The 23,170-nt window shown below is 45.5% G+C and overlaps 1 protein-coding gene across 6 annotated transcripts in view; it reads left to right on the top strand.

Annotated features, from left to right (window-relative positions):
- Positions 1-23,170, top strand: part of LOC101942087 (tetraspanin-15-like) — a 232,371-nt gene that overhangs the window by 172,108 nt on the left and 37,093 nt on the right. The window contains exon 8 of one of the 6 annotated variants that reach the window (XM_065584410.1): positions 19,575-23,155. The exons of the other annotated variants lie outside the window; for them this stretch is intronic. Coding sequence (XP_065440482.1) covers positions 19,575-19,619 — 45 coding nt within the window. The 3' untranslated portion in view covers positions 19,620-23,155. Of the gene's footprint in view, positions 1-19,574; positions 23,156-23,170 lie in introns of those variants that run through there. 6 annotated transcript variants of the gene reach the window in all.

The following is a 23,170-nucleotide window of genomic DNA, read 5'->3' as shown; positions in this document are numbered from 1 at the left end:
TGGGCAGCTTTAGATACAGTACCAGGCACCTAGGAGGATTTCCACTTCTGAGCCATGGAAGCAGAAATTGACATTTCCTTTCCAGATTTAGCTAATATTCAGAAAGGGAATCCAGCACCTGCCTTCCAGATTTGAACACCTCAACATTCAGGAGTGCTCAAGCTCAATTTGGGCAGCTGTTACTTCATTTCTCCCAAATCAAATATACTGATCCACTGTAAATTGCTGTAGAAAAAGTAGGATAAAATTGAGCAAGAAATGCTTCCCGTGGTTATTAGGACTGGAATTGCTATTTTCAACAGCCATTGCCTTTTTTTTTCTTTTAGTTTTATTTGTTTAAAAGGAAGACAGTGATATTGCATTGGCAAATTCCCCATAGAAACAAAGAGTGGAACAAAAGAATAATAAAGGCACCTCAGCTTTTCCTCATTTATGGAGGACAGTCTTATAATATGCATCCAGATATCCTCCAATCATACAAGCTGAAAATTGTTCCACTTTACTGCAGTTCTGTAACCACATGGGAACCAATCTTGTCTTGTGTTCTGTGCACATCTAAAATTCCTGCTGAATGACCCACCCTGGGAGTGAGTTACCAGTGACCCAGGGCTGGGGCAGAAAGAGGGTGCAGTTGGCGGGGGAGACCCCAGAGTTGGGGTGTCAGAGGGGTGGAGGGGGGAGAGCCCAGGGCTGGGGCAGCAGGGTGTGGGTGGGTGGGGGGCAAGGGAGAGTCCAGAGCTGGGGCAGCAGGGGGTGTGGGTGGAGGGCGGAGGCCCAGAGCAGGGGCGGCAGAGGGTGCGGGGGGGGAGGGGAGCCCAGGGCTGGGGCAGCAGGGAGGTGCAGGGGATAGCCCAGAGCTGGGGTGGAGGGCAGCCAAACTTTTTTTTGCTTGGGGCAGCAAAAAACCTAGAGCCGGCCCTGGTTGCTAGACAACTTTCTTGAGCGTACTCTTGTGTCACCAGTCACATCCCTCGCCAATTAACCTGTGATGGCCTAAAATATTGGATATGTGGTAATTTTTTTTCTATTTTTATTTGCTCCTGAAGAAAGGTTACAGCATTGATGCATACAATTTATCTGTGCCTGCTGCAAAATATTCTCTAATAGTGCAGACATGCGATCCAGTCAGTCTTTCATGGTGAAAGGAATCTGTTTACTGAATAGTATGAATCTGCAGCATTTATGGCCAGTTTTGGGGCTTGCTTTCTAAACTGATTGGTTTTGAGTTGCTTTCTCAGCTGACTGCATGTTTAATGGACCCATTTAATTTTGACATAAGGTGCTTGGAACAGCTACCAGAAGAACCCAAGCTGGGGACATATAATAATATACTAGAGGCTAAAACAGAGGGAGTCCTGATTGGGACTTGATATTTAGCATTAATTAGTCCTGCCACGAGTGCAGGGGACTGGACTAGTTGACTTCTCAAGGTCCCTTCCAGTTCCACGATTCCATGATTCTACATACCGTTACTGTTTATCCCACCTCGGCAGCCCTAAGAAAGGGGTGAAGCTTACACACAGAGAGGATATACGTTGTTTACCTAAAAACCTATTCACAGCAATATAGTTTTCAGGATGTGCTTTACCCTATTAATCGCTTTAAATTACTGCAAAGAATTTATTTTAATGCAGCACTGAAATTTTATTGATAAGGTAATAATATATAAAACCGAAGCTTGCATTGGAGCATATGTTACTGCAGCAAAGCTCTTCTACATTTGTTTTTGCAACACTTGTCAAACAGAAGATAAATGTTGAACAACCAAAATAAGGATTAAGCATAAATTGGCTGGGCGGTGAGTACATACTGCATTACAGACTTTCGATAGGATGAGCAATTCTTATACATTTCCTGGCCTAAGTAGGGAGACCAGATAGCAAGTGTGAAAAATCGGGACATGGGTGGGTAAGACAAAGCCCTGAATTCCTGCATGTGGACTTTGACCCCCTGCCTGTGTTTTTTTTTCTAATGCATTATCAGCATATTTGCTTTATATAATTAAGTTTACAGTACCAAGTGTGCCTTATATTTTGCCATTTCAAGTTTGACTCTGTTGAACATGTTGCATTTAGACTCAAAAGCCCTGGCACTATAATATTTCCTGCCTCTTTGACCATCCAAGCAGCTCCTAGTTCTCAAATAATTTGTCAGAATCCTGCCACCTTCCCTCTTTTGCTAAATATTCTGCCATCACTTTTATGGTCAGCAGTTTAATCACTTGAAAAATTTCTTTCCCAAGAGCCAGTGTCTGTAGAGCACTTCCCACTAGACAATGGAAGAGATTAATATTTCCAAATTAATTACTTGTCCTTGATTTTCTCTTCTGGCCTCTTCAAACACTTTTTAATCCCTATTGCTACCTGATATAATGGGATTTCCTGCTGGATATAGATAAATGATGAAGTGTCTTTATTATTCAGTCTTCAATTTCTATTTCACTGGAGGCTTTTAATAGCTATGAAGTAATATTAAATATTAGGGCTACCAATTAAATGCAGTTAACTCATGCGATTAGCTTAAAAAAATTAATCGCGATTAATTGCACTGTAAAACAATAGAATACCAATTGAAATTTATTAAATATTTTTGATGTTTTTCTACATTTTCAAATATATTGATTTCTGTTACAACACAGAATACGAAGTATACAGTGTTCACTTTATATTATTATTTTTATTACAAATATTTGCACTGTAAAAATGATAAAAGAAATAGTATTTTCAATTCATCTCATGTGAGCACTGTACAATTTGTATTCTGTGTTGTAATTAAAATCAATATATTTGAAAATATAGAAAACATCCAAAAATATTTAAATATTGGTATTCTATTATTGTTTAATAACGCGATTAATTGCGATTAATTTTTTTAATCGCTTGACAGCCGTATTAAATATATTATCTCATATGCCATTTCTGACTTGTGTGCATTAACTGTATAACTCAATTAGGTGCTTCTTATTTGAGTCCCTGGTAAAGAAAAATTAATAGTAGCTGCTCCCTGACAGTCAGGGCCCCTTCAGATGTCTCACGTTGGGCTACTAAAATCACTACGTACTTTTGAAAGCCTTGACTATTGTACATAACCAACGTATTGTTTATAATTCCATCACAGTGGGAGTAAAGACTTGCTAAGCAGTTAAACTGCCACTTGGTTTATGTACTTTTTGAATTGTGTTCACTTCCTTTGTCTTATCATAAATTCCCCCATTCATTCTAAGAAGTTGTCCAGTTCTGTGGTGACACCACTTTGGAAGTGTGCTCTAAGGATTAGACTCTGGGACTGGGCTCCTGTGTTGTATTCTTAGCTCTACTGATTCAGTGTGATGGTGGGCAGGTCACAATCTCTTTGTGCTTCGGTTTCCTAATCTGCAAAATGGGGAAACTATCCATAATAGTAGCAAAGATCTCAAAGCACCATAGACCTATTAATCCTCACACACTCATGGCAAATTGAGGCCCGGAGAGGCAGATTGGTCTGGCGAAGATCTTTCAGGGTGTCAGCGGCAGAACTGGGAGCTGAATCAAAGTGTCCTGTGTCCTAGTTGTGATTTAGCCGCAGCACTGTCTTTCCTGAAATCTTGGGTCCTTATCAGGACTGAGGTTTGCCTGTCAGTTGCTGCTGGTAGCTCTAAGGCTGCTTGTAAGGAAACAAAACTCAAGGGCTTGCTCATGTTTCCATGATCCTCATTCAAAGGGTGAATTTCACCCCCATGCAGAAGGCCAGCATGTAGCCTATGCTCTCAAATTAGGATTTAAATAGCCCTCATGCTGACTTCCTGCACAGGTGTTAATTTCTACCCCGACAGAAAAGTTCATATTCCAATTTTCCAATGAAATACCTGCCACTAGTAGCAGAATAAGAAATTTCCTTGTGGGCATATTCCTTTAAGCAATTATTGTTCCCAAAGCTAGATTTCCACTGTATTTGGGGATAAGGGGTATTAGAGATTTTGCTTATAGCTTGTTTTCTATGGGTATCTTTATAAAGCAGTTAAACAATGCAGTATTTTTGATCTGTCTTTGTGTGTGTGTGTGTGTGTGTGTGTGTGTTTGCAAAGCATGTATTTGTTTTGAATGATGTATTTAATTGATTGAAATTGTGTGTGTGCTTGTGAGCACATAGACAAAATGAGCACAGTATTGGAAGCTATATAATACCCCTTTAGCCCAGCCCCTCCATGACCCAGTTCAGGAGAGAGGTTCTTAGTATATTTTATACATATCTTATCTTGTAAGACCCATGGCTTGGGTTTTTTTTTTTTTTTTAAGCAAATCACCCAACAATTGAAGGGACTCAGAAACAGCAAGAAAAATAATCTTCCACTGCAGTTAGAAACAAGGTAGTTGACGATAGAAAAGAGCTATTGGTTTGAATCTTTCCTCTGCAAACACAGTTTATACTCTTGTCCCTCTGGTAAAGGATGTGTCAAAGTGAAACTAATATGCCATTGGATCCAGGCCAAGAAGCAGCAGCTTATACTTCTGTTGGGTCATAGGAAAAATATGTCAAGACAAAAGACTCATTAAACTTCCAGAGTTTCCTCCACTGAAGTTTTGTCTTTTTAAAATCTCTTTTATATTCAAAAGTATCCGAAAAATGCTATTCTTCGCTCCCTGCTTTGCCTGTGTTTTTTTGTTTTGTTTTGTTTTTTTATGAGGGAAAGACAAAGATGGCGAATCCTTTTGATTACATGACGCTCCAGCCTATTACACCTGCTAGACAATCAGAGCTAAATCAACAGCATCACAGCCCTAACCAAAAAGGTCATTTGTTCCTTCAACTGTCATTAGAAAATTATTATGGGGGCATCTCATCTGTAAATAGCAGTAACAGGTGCTGGAATGCAGTGCCCCATTATACTGTCTGGTGGTGCCTGCTTTATACAGTCATATAAAAACACTGGGCTTGGTGCATTCACTAGGGCTGTAATGCTGCCGTAATTCACCAGAATACTTCAGCAACTTCTGCTTCTGTATCCCTCTTTCTCTCGTCATTCTTGTACTCTGGAAATACACTAGAGAGGAGTCCAAGCTGCAAAATTCAGATCTGAGGCTATTTCTTAAACCTGCTCTCTCTTTCCTGTTCCTTAGTTTCAGCCTGGCTTGTCCCTACCTGTCCCCGCTCCTGGTTAGAACAGAGCATCAAAGTCAAACAGACACAATCACTACTGTGGACAGCCCTTTGGAAATTGGGGAGCATGCCATTTTCTCTGCTTGTGTTGTTTGCACACACAGCAAAGCACATAGTGCCTGTGTGCTGAGCTAGGGCAGTCTGTGAAAAGGCCCATTCTCTTGACAAAACCAGCGTTTAAACATTCTGAATAAGGTGCCCCTTGCAAGTAGCAGTAGTGTCAGTCCCAAGCAAAAATCATGACTTGGGCCACCAAAATCACGAGACTGGCTTAAAATCATGAGATTTGAAGGGGGAAAAATACATTTTGGGTCATCTTATTTGTGTCCTAATTATTGACCTTTTAGTGTTTGCATTTTTGAGCTTTTCTCCACAAGTATGAGAACTAGAAACATTAAATGTAATCTGTAATTTTTTTATGTAATAACATGACTCCATAGGCTAGGGCTTTAAGAGAAATACCACCTATCATCAGGCTTGAGATAAAATCATGACTCTTGGTGGCAATGATTCAGGTTTTATGTGCTTGGTATGTGATAAATATACTTCTTCCTCAGTTGTCCATAGAGTCCACCAGAAAGAACAGACTAGGCAAACCCTGTGGGGGGAATAAAAACAAATATTAAAAAATCTTGTTCCAGGAGTATTGAGAAGAGATCTCTTATTTCAGGCATTCTTCATTCACGGTAAAGAAGCAGAAGTGCACAAAACACAATTATTTTTTTGCCTTTGCAGGATGCCTTTAAGTATTTCTTTTTTTCCCCTCTGCTCCCTTCTCTAGTAATGTTCGTGCCTCTTTGTCATTAATCTCAACCAAGCTGCAGTCTGAGGCCAAACAGCGATGCATCTCATATCACTTTGAAAAGGATATTGTAATTTAGTTGCTGGCAGTCAGCAGCAAATTCACATTGCAGCCTTGTACTTGTGTTTAATTATGGCGCAAACCTGTATCTCGCAACAGGTGCAATGGAGCATATAAATTTTATTCTTGCATATGAAATGTATTCTCACTATACTGTGTCCCCGACCGGTGAGGTAGGAGCATCTGTCCAGAGGAAGATTATACCATGGAGTTAACGGCTGGCTTAAAATCTCACTTCACTCATCCCCATTTGGACACCCCAGTGTCTTCTCTGCAACAATAGAACCTTGGCTGCTGCTTTCGTAGTTGTCTTTATGCTGACCCTGAAAGGAGGGTTAATATAACCAGCTGCTGTGGACACAAGAAGTGCCTTCTAATTACAGGCTATATTTCTGCAGTACTGGTAGTTGTTCCTGCCTCTTCTTCACTGCGGCTTCCAAAGGGAAATCAACACCTGTAAAAACAATCTGAGATTCTTCTATGGCCTGTTTGTTTCTTAATTTAAAAAACAAACAAACCCATATTGTGGTGTAGGTGAGTCTATCAGCAGACATATGGGCTTATTTGGGGGTACAGTCCAAAAGATAAAGCTAGCTGCAGCTGAGAAAGAGATCTAGGCACTTGCATCTCTGCTTTGTATGGGAGGCACCTGGGTTTAGTTTTTTTCTGCCCTGAAGTGTGAGAGATCCCGACTGCAACCCTCTCTGGGTTCTGTGACGCTCTGCACCTTCTTTTTGCAGCATCTGCGGTTGCCACTGGCAAGAAACAGGATAGTAACCTGAAGGCTTGTCTGCACTGGAGCTTTCCCCAGTATAGCTCTGCCAGCAGAGCCCCCTAGTGTGAGAGACTGTGTAAGCTGATAGGAGTTCTCCTACATCACCTTGCTGACTGACATTAGCTAAGGGATGGAAGCAGTCTTTCTTCAGCACAGTTGCAGCTACACCAGTGGTTTTGTTAGCATAGCTATGTCGGCGGGGTGGAGTGGGGTGGTTTTTTTTTTTACACTCCTAACTGGCTTAGCTATGCCAGCAAAACTTTGCAGCGTAGACCAGCTGCAAGTAGACCACTGGTCTGATCCGGTCTGACATTTCCTTTGTTCCTGTGAGTTTCCTTTCTTTCACATGTGCCAAACTGTTGCAATAGTAAAGCTGAATATCTGAGCTGTTTGGTACTGGAGCATTGTATCCTTAGGCTGTGATGGCTTCCCTGTCCTTAAATACTTTTGTGTTGCGGGGCACCAAATGCAAATCTAGGAGATAAGCACTGAAATCTCCAGTGCAGGAACTGTCTGGGGTTTGAGGGCATGTCCAGCAGTGAAACTTCTGCATAGCAACCTTTACATTGGAGAGGTGAAAAAGCTAGTGTAATGGACTGTATAATTTCTCCTTTCCTCCGCACTGTACTTCACCCTTCTCTCTCTCTCCTATTTCTGTCTGGGGATCTTAGTGAACTTTACGGTCCTTAATGAACCAAGCCTCACAACCCACCTGTGCAGGTAGGTATGGAGAAACTGGCGCACAGAGAGATTAAGTAATTTGCCTAAGTCCTGTGCAGTAGCCACAAGACCATCCTTCCCGAAGAACATAAGAGTGGCCATACTGGGTCAGACCAAAGGTCCATCTAGCCTAGAATCCTGTTTTCCAACAGTGGCCAATGCCAGGTGCCCCAGAGAGAATGAACAGAACAGGGAATCATCAAGTGATCCATCCCCTGTCGCCCATTCCCAGCTTCTGGCAAACTGAGGCTAGGGACACCATCCTGGCCCATCCTGGCTAATAGCCATTGATGGACCTAACCTCTGTGAACTTATCTAGTTCTTTTTTGAACCCTGATATAGTCTTGGTCTTCACAACATCCTCTGGCAAAGTTCCCTTCAGTGCAGTGAAGCGTAGACTGTTGGTCCTGCATCAGTTAAGACTGAGCCGATCACAACACGTCTTCCAATCTTCTCTCGCTCTGGCCATCCTTCGCTTGTCCATATCTCCTTGTTAGGAAATCATCCCACCTCTTTGAAGGCTGACCGCGTGGCCATTTCAGTTCTCACGGATACCACTCAGATATAGCTGCAGTCCATCTGTTGTCACTGAGTCGGGCCACATGAAGCATCTGTTAAATATTCAGCTCACCCATCACCCTTTCATTATTATTATTCGTTTGTGTTGCGGTAGCACCTAGGAGCCCTAGTCATGATGCAGGACCCCACTGTGCTAGGTGCTGTACAAACACAGAACAAAAAGATGGCCCCTGCTCCAGAGAGCCTACAGTCGAAGTATAACACAAGGGACAATGGGTGGATACAGACATTGCAATGGGAGCATACAAGGTAACAATGAGACAGTATAGGTCAACATGCGCCATAGTGGTCTCAGCACATCAGTAGCCTAACCGCTGTCAACTTTTTGGTAGGCCTCACAGTGAAGGAGAGTTTTCCAGAGGGAACTGAAAGAGGATAATGAGGTTGCTTTGGGGGCGTTCTCAGGGAGCTCCTCCCAAGCATGGGGGCAGCATGGGAAAAATCACTGTTTGGAAATTAAACATGTGGGCAAAGGAGGCTGGCCTCCTGGGCAGATCAGAGGCAGGAGTTGACATCCCAGCCATGACTAAGAGATGATAGGTAGGTGGGGGCAGGCCATGAAGGGCCTTGAACATGAAGGCAAGTAGCTTCTGTTTGATGGCATAGAGAAGAGGGACCCATTGGAGGAATGCGAAGAGTGGGGTGACATGGTCAAAGCAATGGGCTAGGAGAATAACCTTTGCAGAAGCATTCAAGGCAAGAGAAAATAATGTTGCCGTAATTGAAGATGAAAGTCTGGATGGGTTTTAGCTGCGTGGACGGATAGTAAAGGCCAGATCTTGGAGATATTATGCAAGAAGAATCAGCAAGATTTAGGTATAACCTGAATGTGAGAGAGGTCTGAGTTGACAGTGATGATCTGTTACAAGGTCATTGTTACCAGGTTACAAGCCTGGGTGATGGGAGGATGGAGGTGTTGTCTACAGTGATCAGGAAAGGAGGTAGCAGGGAGGGCTTCCGGGGGGAAAGTTTTAGCCTGATTGAGCTGACATCTACATAGCCACAAGCAGATGTCAGAAAGAGAGTCTGAGATTTCAGTCTGAACAGAAGGAGACAGGTCTGGGGCTTAGGGGCAGAACTGAGAGACAGCATGGAGATGGTGGTTGAATTTGTGTTTTCAAATGGAATACCCAGTGATAAAGTATAGAGGGAGAAGAGAAGGAGACTAAGGACAGAGCCCTGTGGACTTCTCACAGAAAGTTGGCGGGAGGATGAGGAGGATCCTTTGAAGGACTCATTGAAGGAGCAATTAAAGGGGTTGGAGGAGAACCAGACGGAGACCGAGTCACAAAAGCCAAGGGCTTACAATAAACAGTCTTTGATTCCCAATGGTGGTCTTTCAAAATAATAATAATAATAATTAATAATGATAAAAAAGACCCAAATGGGTGATCCTGACTTTTAATAAGGAAGAGGAAAAAAACAAGCAGAGGAAAAAAAGCTTTTCAAGCCACCTTTGTCCATCATATAAAAGTAAAAGAGGGCACAAGTCCAGTTTTTTTTCTAAATCCCTTGTAGATCACGTCTAAGGGATAACAGCTATTTAGTTTGTACTGCAGCCTACTCACAGTAAATGGCTACTGTTGATTAAAATCCACCTCAGTTTTACTTTGGTATTTTATGAATCTCAAAAGCTGTTAGTTTTGAGCAAGCACTAGATTTATACAGCCTATTGCTATATTGCAACAAAATACTGGAATGTGCATTGCCTTTCTAGAACATTAGAGTCCAGAAAAACAAATGTTAAAGGCCTAGAAAATTCAGTATTAAATCTAAACTTACAAGATAAGAGCAGAGGTTAATGCAGTGACAAATCACTGCTTAGAATCAGAGACATACGCTTGGGACAGATGGTAAAACAGTACTCAGAAGCTGCTACTCCACCCTCTTCCTTTCTTTGCCTGTAAAGTAGTCTGGCCACCTTGTGTGTGAATTTCCATACTTCCACAAGTTTCGGATTCTTGCATATTTAATCTTGACTGTGAATTTCCTGGGTTTCTAAATCTGATCATGAAACGTGATATACACTCAAACCAATGATTCTTGCCTGCAACCTTAACTTCACCTCAGTAAAGATTTTGGTGAGGGGGAAATAAAGGAACTAGTTTCAGCCACCTTACATGGCCTCCATGAAAACCCTACTTATAAAATAGCAATTTGAGGAAGCTATAGCCATTAAGAGAGACATGCATGTTCTTTATTTGATTAGCTGCAGAGCAAATTTGAGATCATTAGATTTTTATTTTATTTAGCACAATTCCAGCTTTATAGTCTTCCGACCAGAGAAGTGTCTTCCTGGCTGGGGAGAAAGCACATTCAGGGTTTGCATCAAGATAGATTCAGTGTGCAGTACCCTCCCCATTATCTGAATAGCAGGGGGGAACATGGATTTTATTTGGATAATCGTGAGTTTGGATGATCAAGAGGGCAGGAGTGCCCTCCCCCACGGCTAGGAGCTTGTCCTTGTCTTCCTCGCAGTCCTGGCTGGGGGTCTCTGCTCTATTATCTGAACCTCTGCATTGTCCGAATCCCTTCCTTGTCTTCCATGTATCTCATGCTGGAGGACAAGGAAGGGATTTGGATAACGCAGAGGTTCGGATAATAGGGTTCCGGACAAACGGGAGCATATTGTAAATGATTCTGAGCAAATGCATTTAGATTTTCTGTAATGTCTTATTGTAAGGCCACTTTGCAGATGGGGCTTTCTCCCTGAGCAGTCTCGTACTGTGCATTCTCTTCAGATGAACATCTTCCTCTCCTGGTCTCAAAGCTAGAAATCTATGGTATGAGCACCTAGTACCCAGTTTTGCACAGGTAAATCAGGATTAGCGTTCAAAGTGTTGCTTCTAACATTTGTGCCCCCTTGCAGATGTCTCCATAGGGGTCCGTGTAATACCTTAAAACCACCCTAAAACATCTAGCAAATCCTTTTGCACACCATGAGTCCTGGAATGGGCATTTAAGGGCTTCCATACTCTATAAAGCAATGTAATGCTGTGGCTAGAAGAGCAGGAGAAAGATAACAGTTTGGCCTCCGAAGTTGTAAACAGTGCCTGAAGAAGACAGTGCGGGGCTATATTCTATTTTCTTCTCTCTGTCTACAGTATTAACCTACTTAATGTACAAACCTTTGGACTTTGATGCCTATCTCTTGGCGAGCCTGAGGACTTGCTAGACAAACACCTGTCAGGAATGGTATACATCAGGGGTAGGCAACCTTTCAGAAGTGGTGTGCCGAGTCTTCATTTATTCACTTTAATTTAAGGTTTCGCGTGCCGGTAATACATGTTAACATTTTTTAGAAGGTGTCTCTCTCTAAGTCTATATTCTATAACTAAACTATTGTTGTATGTAAAGAAAACAAGGTTTTCAAAATGTTTAAGAAGCTTCATTTAAAATTAAATTAAAATGCTGATCTTACGCTGCCAGCCTGCTCAGCCCACTGCCAGCCTGGGGTTCTGTTCACCTAGGCCTGCAGTGGGCTGAGCGGGGCCTGTGGCCAGGACGCCGGCTGGCAAGGGGCTGGCAGCCGGGACCCCAGACCTGGGCAGGGATTCAGGGATCAGGGCAGAGGGTGCAGGGCAGAAGGCTGGGTGTGGGGGTGGGGTTTCAGAGGTCAGGGCAGAGGGCTGTGGAGGTGCAGAGCAGAGGGCTGGGTTTGGGGGGGTGCAGGGCAGAGGGCTGGGATGTGTGTGGAGGTGCAGGACAGAAAGCTGGGTGTTGGGGGCGACTTGAGGTCAGGGCAGAGAGCTGGGGTGTGTGTGGAGGTGCAGGGTAGAAGGCTGGGGTGCTTGGCTCGTGGGGGTGTTCCCAGCCCCCTGCCCTGAGCGGCTCATGGCAGGGGGCTGGGAGGGATATGTCCGGTTCCACCCCGTTCCCCAAGGCCCGTCCCTACCTCTCTCTGCCTGCTCTACGGAGCAGCGAGCATGCTGCTGCTCGGCTCGGCTCTGCTCGCCCTTCCCCTCTCAAGGGCCATCGCCGGCAGGGAGAGGGAGAGGGAGGGGGAGGAGGAGGGGCCGGAATGCACCAAGCTGTGGGAAGAAACGGGGGAGGGGGGGAGCTTGGCTGCCGCAGGACCAAGCTTCTGCCTCCTGCCCCCGCAGGGGAGAGCGGTGGGTGGGGGGGCTGAGTGGGGCAGGGGGCCGGGACCCCCCACCCACCGTTCTCCCCTGCGGAGGCAGGAGGCAGAAGCTTGGTCCTGCGGCAGCCAAGCTTCCCTCCTCCCCCACTTCTTCCCCTAGTTTGGTGCATTCCGGCCCCTCCTCCTCCCCCTCCTCCTCCTCTCACCCGGCAGGCAGCGTGCCACTCAAAATCGGCTCGCGTGCCATGTTTGGCACGTGTGCTGTAGGTTGCTGATCCCTGGTATACATAATACTTTGTCCTGCCATGAGTGCAGGGGACTCACCAGATGACCTCTCGAGGTCCCTTCCAGCCCTACGATTCTATTTCAGAATTTCCTTCCTTTAGAAGCTTTGATGTTTTGCATTTCGCTGGCTGATGGATTAGCTCCTTAATGTACATAGTTATTTTAGTATGAGTTTGATTAAGTTTCCTATTAGGAGTGTGACCGGGGGCCACCATTACTCACTCGCTCACCTGGCAAGTACTTTCAAATGTAACTGTATTATCCTTCTGTTCAGTGCATACTGGCAGGGAGGGCTGGACTAACGCTTCTGGAGATGGAGTTAGCCACAAAAGGGATGCTAGCAATGCAACTTCCTGGCACTTATCTACCAATATGTCTTAACCCTGCACAAGAGCGATCACCTCTACCATGGGTTTGGGAATGCATTTCAGCTTCTGCTTTTCTGCTGAGGTCTGAGACAATTGTGATGTGGATTCGTGTCCACTGGGAGCTTTTTCTGAACCTGGCACTTCCTCTCACACAAGTCACAGAACAGTAATTAGATGAGCTTAGGCTGGCTTCAAACTGAGCATGCTCAATAATAACAACTGATCCCTAGCCTGTGTGTAGGGTTTTAGTATCAGTAGGTCTTGAAGCTCATTACGAAAGGAGGCATGTTCCATTAGCTCCAGGTGAAAGACTCCATGTCCCATTCCCTTGAGCCATCTGCTCCCCAGTTTTTCCCAAGGTGAATAGGAAGCAAATTGGATCCTGGGTAATTGATTACCTAAGAAAATGCTCTCTAGCTTTCTGCTTTCTCCAGAATGCAGTGGTGTCAGGAGCGGCAGAAGCACCCTAAAAGTGGGTGGGGGGCCCACAGACACCCATGGCCCTGCCCCGCCCCCACACCTCCCTGAGGCCCTGCCCCGCCCCCACATCTCCCTTTCTTCATGAGCTCCCGCCCTCACACCGCCTCTTCTCCCTGAGCCCCTGCTCACTCCTCTCTGTCCCCTGCCCCCTGTCGCTCACCCTTACGGTCGGTAAAAAGTGGAAGGGCATAGCCCTCCCGCTTTTAAAAGGAGCTGGGGCCTGGCCTCCTGGTTCCCCCTGTTCCAGCACCCCGAGTGGTATCAGATTTAAGACCTCATTTGAAAGGTAGTTTGCATTTCATACTTGCACTGACTTCAGTCATGGAGAAGCTTGCTACTTGCTATGCAGTCTTGCTGCCTTTGATGCCCATGTGTGTTGAGGAGTGAAGCTGAGCATCATTCAGGTAACACAGAGAATCCCAGCGTGCAAACTGTCACTGACTCATCTCCCCCTGACTAAGCAGCTGACCAGACCTGCTCTGCCGGGGAGCACTCACACACCTCAGTTACTGAGGGAAAACATCTGCTGCTTTCAAGTTCTTTAATCGTTACCTAATAATTTGCAACATATTGTTTAGTCCCTTTCTTGGTTTGCTTCCCAGAAATGTTTCCGAGTTTGAAATAATTGCACCCATCCATCTCCTGCAACAAGTGAAATAGATTGCCATCCATTTTTTCAGGCAGTTTTATTTTTGGCAGAGCAACTTTGTTACTAGAAGGGGGAGCTTTCACTGGACTTCTGCCTCCCCAATGTTTCTGATTTGAACTTATCTCTTCCATTTTCCTCCAAACTCAGTACACTACTGGTCAGAAGGTTAATTCATAGCCCCTACATTTGCAATGGTTTAGTTCTTGTCAGTCATCCGAGTGCCACAGGTTAGCACTATGAAGAGGTCAGCTGCTTCAGCTAAAGCAAGCATCCACCCCAAATCTCAAACCTGGAGGGAACCAGAACCGTTTTTCAAGTACAGTTTTGTTCTGAAAAGTACCAATATAAAAATGGCGCCACTTAGCAAACCTGTTTCTGCATGTAGTGGGTCATATGGTCTCACTGTTTTTCCTCCTGCTGGCTATGCACTCTGGGCAAGTGAGCAAGACTCTCTTCTTCTTTGTACATCTTCAACAGAATGGTTTGCTGAGTTCCAACTGGCCACACTTAATGCGGAATCATTGAGACCAGAATTTGGAAGTGCTGCATGTTGGAAACCTTTATTACTGGTCCTGGGGTGTGAGAAGGAAGGAACTCGGGTTGACTCTGAACCCAGGCACCATTTGCAGGGCTGGTAGTGGGGAAAAACGTAAAACGACTTGTTTACTTGTAAACTGAGCTCCTCTCATACTCGGTCACAAAGAGACAATGAACATCGAAGCCCACAAAGTGATTTTTTTTTTGAGAGAGAGAGAGAGACTTTTCAGAGCAGTACCATGTTCAGAGAAGTTATTCCCCTCTCTGGCCCTGACAACCCCAATGAGACTCCTGCCTTTTGACATCTATGTCTAAAACATTTCATTTCAAAAACCAATTAATGTTGCTAAGTGGCAACAGGGTATTGAGCAAAAACCTCATTTATAAAAATCCTGGCACTTAAAAGGAGGGAAATGAGTAGTTAAGGGCATCATAAATCATGTGCTGCCCACATAAAAAACATAAACACATTATTCATATCCAGTTCAAAAACATGCATATTTCACCTCAACACTAAAATCTGAACTCTCATCCTTGGATTTTATTTATTATTTATTTTTTAATATGGATTGTGTCTGGTTACCCTGGTTGCAGGAAGACACCATAATAGTTTCATTTGCATGAAGATAAGTGTCCAAAACTTTAGAGGTTTATACAAACCAGTCCCTAGCTTTGGGGTCTTCGGGAGGAAAACAACTCAGCCCTGTTTCCTAATTTGTGTTTTGTAAATGGTTGACTAAAAGCAAATAGGCAGAGAGGTGGCTGTAACCACTCCTAACTATTAAAATGCCTTGATTAAACCGCAAGCAAGCCCTTAGCCTGCATTTACCAAATCTCTTATTTAGAGCTAGAAAGAAATCTCGTTGTCTACAAGAGCAGCACCAGAAATATATTATTTATAGCAAAATCTAAATTGCAGAAGTGGCTAGGGTTGCCAATTTTGGTTGGCCGTATTCCTGGAGGTTTCATCACATGACATAATCTTTAATTCAATGGATCTTCAATTCCTGACAATCCTGGAGGGTTGGCAACCCTAGAAGTGGGTAATGCCATTAGCCCAGTAGCCTCAGTCATCGTGGCAGGTTTTTAGCCTTGATATTTTGCGAGGGGATTGAGGGAGTGGGTCTGACAGACATGGGGAGCTTTGGCAACAGCTAAAAGATTTTGATGCAGAAGAGAGCATGTGATGGCATTGGTAATGTTGCCACTGGAAACAATTCTGTGCTCAGACATAGCTTCTTCCCCATTTTTAGAAAGCACCAGTGCCCAGCATTGACTATCGTTCCAGTTCAGTTCTAAACTAGATGGAAATAAGATATAGGGTTACCATTCATCTGGATTCTGCCGGACATGTCCGGCTTTTTTGAGTTAAAAATAGCGTCCGGGGGGAATTTGTAACTGTCCGGATTTCCCCCCCATGCAGCGCGCACACGGCTGACAGGGCAGCCGGCCGGATCGTGCCATCACACGGGGCTCTAGCAGCCAGAGCCCCTCCTCCGCTTCCCCCTCCTCTCCCCTGCAACTTGAGATCACTCCCCTCCTCTCTCTCCCTCCCTCCCCCTCCCTGCATTTGCAGATCACCGGCCGGCTGTTCTCCTCGGGCCTCCGGCAGTCTGGAGCTCCTCCCCCTGTTCCCCCTCCCCCTGATGCCCAGCGCGCCGCTCCGCAGCACTCTGTTCTGAGCGGCACGGTAAGGGGGCCAGGGGGTTGGAGAAGGGGCAGGGAGGTTCTGGAGGGGGCAGTCAAGAGACAGGGAGCAGGGTTGGATGGGTCGGGAGTTCAGGGGGGAGGCTGTCTGGGGGTTCGGGGTGTCAGGGTACAGGTAGGGGGTGGGGTCCTGGGGGGCATTTGGGGGGGTCTCAGGAGGGGGCAGTTAGGGGACAAGGAACAGGTAGGCTTAGGTAGGGAGTGGGGTTCTGGAGGGCAGTTAGGAGCAGGGGTCCCAGGAGGGGGCAGTCAGGGGACAGGGAGCGGGGGGGGGGTGTTTGGGAGTTCTCGGGGGGCTGTCAGGGGGCAGGAGTCGGGAAGAGTGATCAGAGCAGTCAGGGGACATGGAGCAGAGGGGTTTAGATGGGTCGGGAGTTCTGGGGGGGGCTGTCGGGGTGGGGAGTGGTTGGATGGGGCATGGGAGTCCCTGGTGTCTGTGTGGGGGTGTGGATAAGGGTTGGGGCAGTCAGGGGACAGGTAGGGGGTAGGGTCCTAGGGGGCCAGTTAGGATGGGGGGAGGGTCTCAGGAGGGGGCAGTCAGGGGACAAGGAGCAGGGAGGCTTAGGTAGGGGGTGGAGTCCTGGGGGGCAGTTAGGGGCAGGGGTCCCAGGAGGGGGCAGTCAGGGGACAAGTAGTGGGGGGAGGGTTGGGGGTTCTGAGGGGGACAGGAAGTGGGAGGGAGTGGAAGGGGCAGGGGCGGGGCTAGGGCAGGATGGGGCGGGGCTAGGGCAGGGCTTCTCCCATCTTCTTTTTTGATTGTTTAAATAAGGTAACCCTATAAAATATCAATTGGCCCAATTACATGCCTAATCCAAGGCCCAGGCCAAATCTCCTTGAAGTAAATGACAAAACTTCCCTTGATATCAGAGGGTGTAGGATCAAGCCCGACAGTGAAATACAGCCCTGTGCAGAAAAGGCCAACACAGGGCCTGCACACCACTTAGGACTAGATTTTTAAAAGTGTTTAGGCACCCAAAGATACAGATAGGTGCCTAGTGGGATTTTCAAACGGGCCTGTCTGCATCTTTAGGTGACTAAATATCTGTAAAAATCTGGCCCTTAATGTGCTTTTTTTGAGGACTTAAATGGTGCACAGTGTGACAGGTTCCCCCCGGGGTGCCACCTGGAACTGCCAGAAGCTGGGAATGGGCGACAGGGGATGGATCACTAGTTGATTCCCTGTTCTGTTCATTCCCTCTGGGGCACCTGGCACTGGCCACTGTCGGGAGACACGATACTGGGCTAGATGGACCTTTGGTCTGACCCAGTACAGCCATTCTTATGTTCTTACCACTGAGCCCTTTGACCCTCCAGCCTGCCCGTTCACCAGCATTCGCACAGGTAGGGACACACCCAGCTGCAGTTACATGCAGGCTCTCTAACCACCAGCTTCCCAGCTTAGGACCCCAGAGCAGTACCATCCTGCCCATGTCAAATCTGGCCAGTATATGGGTTTAACACCTGGTCCGCCTCTCCCTCAATGTGAAGAGAACACTGCACGCTCGTGGTAATGAAGCAGAGATTTTCCCCAAGCACTCCAGTCAAAGCTCAGTGGTTTAGATTCAAACAAAACAAGTTTATTAACTACAAAAGGATAGATTTTAAGTGATCATAAGTGATAGCAAACAGCTCAAAGCAGATTGCGTTTTTTGTTTATTTGCTAGGTAAACTAAGCTTAATAAATTAGATATGAATTAGCAAATTCTCACCCTGAGAAATGAAACAAGCAGGCTGCAGATTAAGGGGCAAGCTGCACTTCCTTTACAGCTTGGGATCCCCAGGTCTTTCATACACAGGCTAGAAATCCCTTTAGCCTGCGTCCAGCACTTCCCCAAGTTCACTCTGTTCCTCAGGTGTTTCCAGGAGTCTTCTTGTGTGGGGAGTGAAGAACCCCAGATGATGTCATTTCCTGCCTTATATAGCTTTAGCATATGGTGGGAACTCTTTGTTTCAAAACTTGGTTCCCAGACCGGTTTGTGGAAAAATACTGACATCCCAGGATGGAGGCCAGAATCATGTGGCCTGGTCACATGTCCTTGTAGAGTTATAGCAGCCATTGCTTACAGGCTGGCCAACACGTCCACAGGACAGTTAAGTTATTCCACAGCCCATTATCTTTGTTGATGGGCCATCTGCCTTCTTCATTGTTGTACCTGAAAAGCTGGCTGTGGGTGTTTTCCGGAGTAAGGCCATTTGAATTACAGATCCCTAGTCAATATTCATAACTTCAGATACAAAAATGATACATGCATACAAATAGGATAATCATATTTAGCAAATCATAACTTTTCCAATGACACTTCACAGGTCCCATCTTGCATAAAATACATCATAATTATGCTATAATCATAATATCATTATGAAGAATATGGGGTGCAGTGTCACTCATGGTAGCCCTCTGTCCAGGGGTGAATTTCATCCTGCATTTGCTGCACTTTGCAAAAACTTGATACATTGACGCAATAAGCAAGGGTGAAATAAAACTCTGGAAAACACCCTAAAACTGTCCCACAATGTCATCCAGCCCCAGACAGAGGCAATTCCCTCTGCTCAACTCCTTTGGTCAACTCAAGTTTTGGAAGTGCTGTGGGCTCCTCCTAGAGGAAAGGGGTGCTATGTGCATGCAAGTTTTTATTCTTTGGAAGGAAATATCAAGCACAGATCCTGGGAGCTTCTGTGATATTTCAGTGTTAGGTTCATATGGGATAGATTGCTGCTCTGATTCAGAGCCCAATGAATGACCTTCGGTCTCCCATATTGTGCCATTAGTTCGTACATGTGGATTAAAGTGTACTTACAGGGCTGGCTCCAGGGTTTTTGCCGCCCCAAGCGGCGCAAAAAAAAAAAAAAAAGTCGCGATCTGTGGCGGCAATTGGGTGGGAGGTTCTTCGCGCCGAGCGGGAGTGAGGGACCATCCACCGAATTGCCGCCGAATAGCTGGACGTGTCGCCCCTCTCCGGAGTGGCTGCCCCAAGCACCTGCTTGTCAAGCTGTGTACTTAACCGGGAGGACCATGTGAAGGTTGCCACTGTCGTTCTTGTGGAAGACACCTTTCATGCTAATCTGAAGAGGATGGAAAACTACTTTCAGTACTGGCAGCTCAAACCCAATCCAACAAAAACGGAGTTGTCAGCTTTCCAGCTCAGCAATTCTGAAGCTAAGAGGTTGCTGAATGTAAGCTTCTGCGGCAAGGAAATGGTCCACGATCCTAAGGATGCCAGAGGATGTTGTGAAGGCCAAGACAACTAACAGGGTTCAAAAAAGAACTAGATAAATTCACAGAGGATAGGTGCATCCCCATGTTCTGGGTGTCCCTAGCTTCTGTTTGCCAGAATCTGGGAATAGGCGACGGGATGGATCACTTGATGATTACCTGTTCTGTTCATTCCCTCTAGGACACCTGGCACTGGCCACTGTTGGAAGACACGATACTGGGCTAGATGGACCTTTGGTCTGACCCAGTATGGTCATTCTTATGTAACTCCTGCTCCCTAGGCGTCGCTCTCGATCCCAGCCTTACCTAGCAACAACATCTGAAGCAGGTGAGCCATAAAACCAAGAGTCACATCAATATCATCCAAAAGCGAGCAGGTTCTAGTTGGGGTTGCGATGCTCGAACACTACAAATGGCAACGCTGGCTTTAGTTTACTGTACAGCCCAGAACAGCACACCTGTTTGTGGAAGAAGCTCGCACACGGACCTCTTCGATATCCAGCTAAATGCAGCTGTGAGACTTGTAACCACTCCACTGTTCTTGCTTCCAGTCCTCAGAAACATCCTTCCTCCAACCATCCAGCAAGAGGTGGCTACATTGTGCGACTACAAAAAAAACTCTCTCTGACCAAAAGCTCTTACTCCATGACAGCCTTGTTCACTTGCCTTAAGTCCCACTAACCATTCGGGACAGCTGGAGAAGCTCTTTCATCATCCAGAAGACATCTGGCAGATGCAATGGGCAAGCTCTGACGTAAACAACAAGCCCCTCATAGATAATCCCACTATCAAACCGCCTGGTGTCTTGCTCCGCCAAAGACAGTGGACGACCGTTAACCATATTAGGATGTTGCATAGAAGATGCGTGCACCTGATGCACACATAGACGATCAAGGATTTGCCACAGCGTGAATGCGGAGACCTCCAAACGATCCAAACACACTGTGAACAAATGCCCCACCGTGCAAGGGTGCACTGTTCATCTCCTGAAGCCCTCACATGGATTTCACGCCTTTCTAATAACTTGCTAAAATGTTGCTATTTCCATATGAAAAAAGAATGAAATGGCCTAAGTTTAAATGGGAATTGTCAAGGCTGCTTCCCCACTCTGAACTTTAGGGTACAAATGTGGGGGCCTGCATGAAAACTTCTAAGCTTAACTACCAGCTTAGATCTGGTCCGCTGCCACCATTCCCAAGGGGATTCCCTTCCCTGGGAAGCCTTGAGAAACTCTTCACCAATTCCCTGGTGAATACAGATCCAAACCCCTCGGATCTTAAAGCAGGGAGAAATGAACCATCCCCCCCTCCTTCCTTCCACCAACTCCTGGTGAATACAGTTCCAACCCCCTTGGATCTAAAAACAAGGAAAAAATCAATCAGGTTCTTAAAAAAGAAGACTTTAATTAAAGAAAAAAGGTAAAAATCATCTCTGTAAAATCAGTATGGAAAATAACTTTACAGGGTAATCAAACTTAAAGAGCTCAGAGGACCCCCCCTCTAGCCTCAGGTTCAAAGTACAGCAAACAGAGATAAACACTCTAGTAAAAGGTACATTTACAAGTTGAGAAAACAAAGTAAAACTAACACGCCTTGCCTGGCTGTTTACTTACAAGTTTGAAATATGAGAGACTTGTTTAGAAAGATTTGGAGAACCTGGATTGATGTCTGGTCCCTCTCAGTCCCAAGAGCGAACGACTTCCCAAACAAAGAGCACAAACAAAAGCCTTCCCCCCCCACCCCCACCCCAAGATTTGGTCCCTCTCAGTCCCAAGAGCGAACGACTTCCCAAACAAAGAGCACAAACAAAAGCCTTCCCCCCACCCCAAGATTTGAAAGTATCTTGTCCTCTTATTGGTCCTTTGGGTCAGGTGTCAGCCAGGTTACCTGAGCTTCTTAACCCTTTACAGGTAAAAGGATTTTGGAGTCTCTGGCCAGGAGGGATTTTATAATACTGTACACAGGAGAGCTGTTACCCTTCCCTTTATAGTTATGACAGGAATGAATCCAGCCAATAAGGCCTAAGCATCACATACGATATAGGGTATCATGGCATATCCCCTCTTGAAATCACTAGCCAACTATGTTCTGTATTCCCCTCACATCTCAGTTATGATGAAAGCCGGTCCCTCCATTTTAGAATTCCAGAGCTGAATTAGCTGTCTGCTCTCTCAGCCTGTGGAATGCTGTAAACCTTATCTCTGGTTGATTAAATTGAATTCATTCTGTAAGATGCAGTAATTACTTTACTTCTCCCACCAGCTAACATCAGCTTGGGGGTATTACGCTGGCCCGGCCCAGCAATGCAAACCAGGACACCTGCTATTATGCTAATTTGTATTAGTTCAAATATTGTCACTGCTTCAAGTTGCCAGAAATAAAATTATTTGGATCAGTAACTATAGTGAAATTCTTATTCTTCATTAGGGGCTTGATCCAGAAGTCATTGACATGAGTGGGAAAACTCCCATTGACTGCATAGGGCATTGGATCGGACATTAACTGCTGATTAATGCTGTTCCTTTTTTCCAGCATCATAAGCTATACCAAAGGGATGCCAAACCTTTTATTTTATCTTTCAAATGAGAAACTCAAAGCTTTCTGCAAATAATAATGAATTGACCCTTCACAGCATCCCTATAGATGTTATCTCCATTTAACACACAAGTAACCTGAGGTACAGAGAGATGAAGGCCCAACTCTTCAAAAGCGGCATCTAATTTTGGTTGCTCCCATTTCTGGGTGTCCAGCATGAGACACCTACTGCCTGATTTTCAGAGGTGCTGAGCACCCGGAGTTCCTGCTGACTTCAGTTGGAGCCCAGGCCATCGACAATTTGAAGTATCCAATATTAGAGGCTGTTTTTAAAATGTAGGGGTAGAAAAGGAACTTTGCTGCTTTACACCGACAGGGGCCAATTTTAATGTGGATGTGAACACCTGTCCACTAGGGAGACAGCCAGTAAGAGGAAGACATGAGTCACTCTTGGTCAATTTGTCAGCTCTTCTGAAAATTTTGGCCACGTGTCTCCAGATTAAATCCCTGACTTTCAAGCTCTTGCTCTAACCATTAGACACACTGGCTTAGACATCTCGGTGAAGCTATCCACCTGCAATCACACACACAGTAGCATCACTGCCTGCGCTACCAAGCTGTGACGTTAGTGATATAATCTGGGACCATATAGAACATGGTTGCAGCCAAAGTCCTGTAGTGGCACCAAAGGGGTCAAATGAGGTGTCTAAGACAAGGTTATGGTTTACTGGTTATGATTATGCTGTCTATATGTGTGTATCAATGTTGTAGTTGAAGTTCTGAATATTGGCTCTATACTGCCTGTATTTCAAACTTATGCTATGCTTCTGGGTGACGTCCCAGACAAGCTGGTGTTAGCTCTGCCTAGCCTGCTTGATGGCCCATTAAGGACCATCGGCTATACAGTGAACCCATTGAGAGAAGGCAAATATGCCTTGAGACTCAGCAAAGTGTGCAGGAACTGGCCCATGTGACTCCAGACTCCATTTTGCTATAATTTTTCACAATAAGAACAAAGAGGTTTTCTTACACCTGGAAAAGACTTTAAAAGGCTGATGCCTCATCTCCATCTTGTCTTCAATCCTGCTTCTTACCTCTGGAGGGACTTTGCTATAAACAGAAGCTCTACACAAAGGACTGATGACCCATCCCAGCTGGGGATGTATTCCAGAGACTTGATTTGTACATTCAGTTTAGTTCATCACTGCTTCAAGCCTAACCCAAGAACTTTGCCATTACTGTA

The sequence above is a fragment of the Chrysemys picta genome, chromosome 2, assembly GCF_011386835.1.
Source record: "Chrysemys picta bellii isolate R12L10 chromosome 2, ASM1138683v2, whole genome shotgun sequence".
NCBI classification, from domain to species: Eukaryota; Metazoa; Chordata; order Testudines; family Emydidae; genus Chrysemys; species Chrysemys picta.
This window is presented reverse-complemented; position numbering and strand designations above follow the sequence as displayed.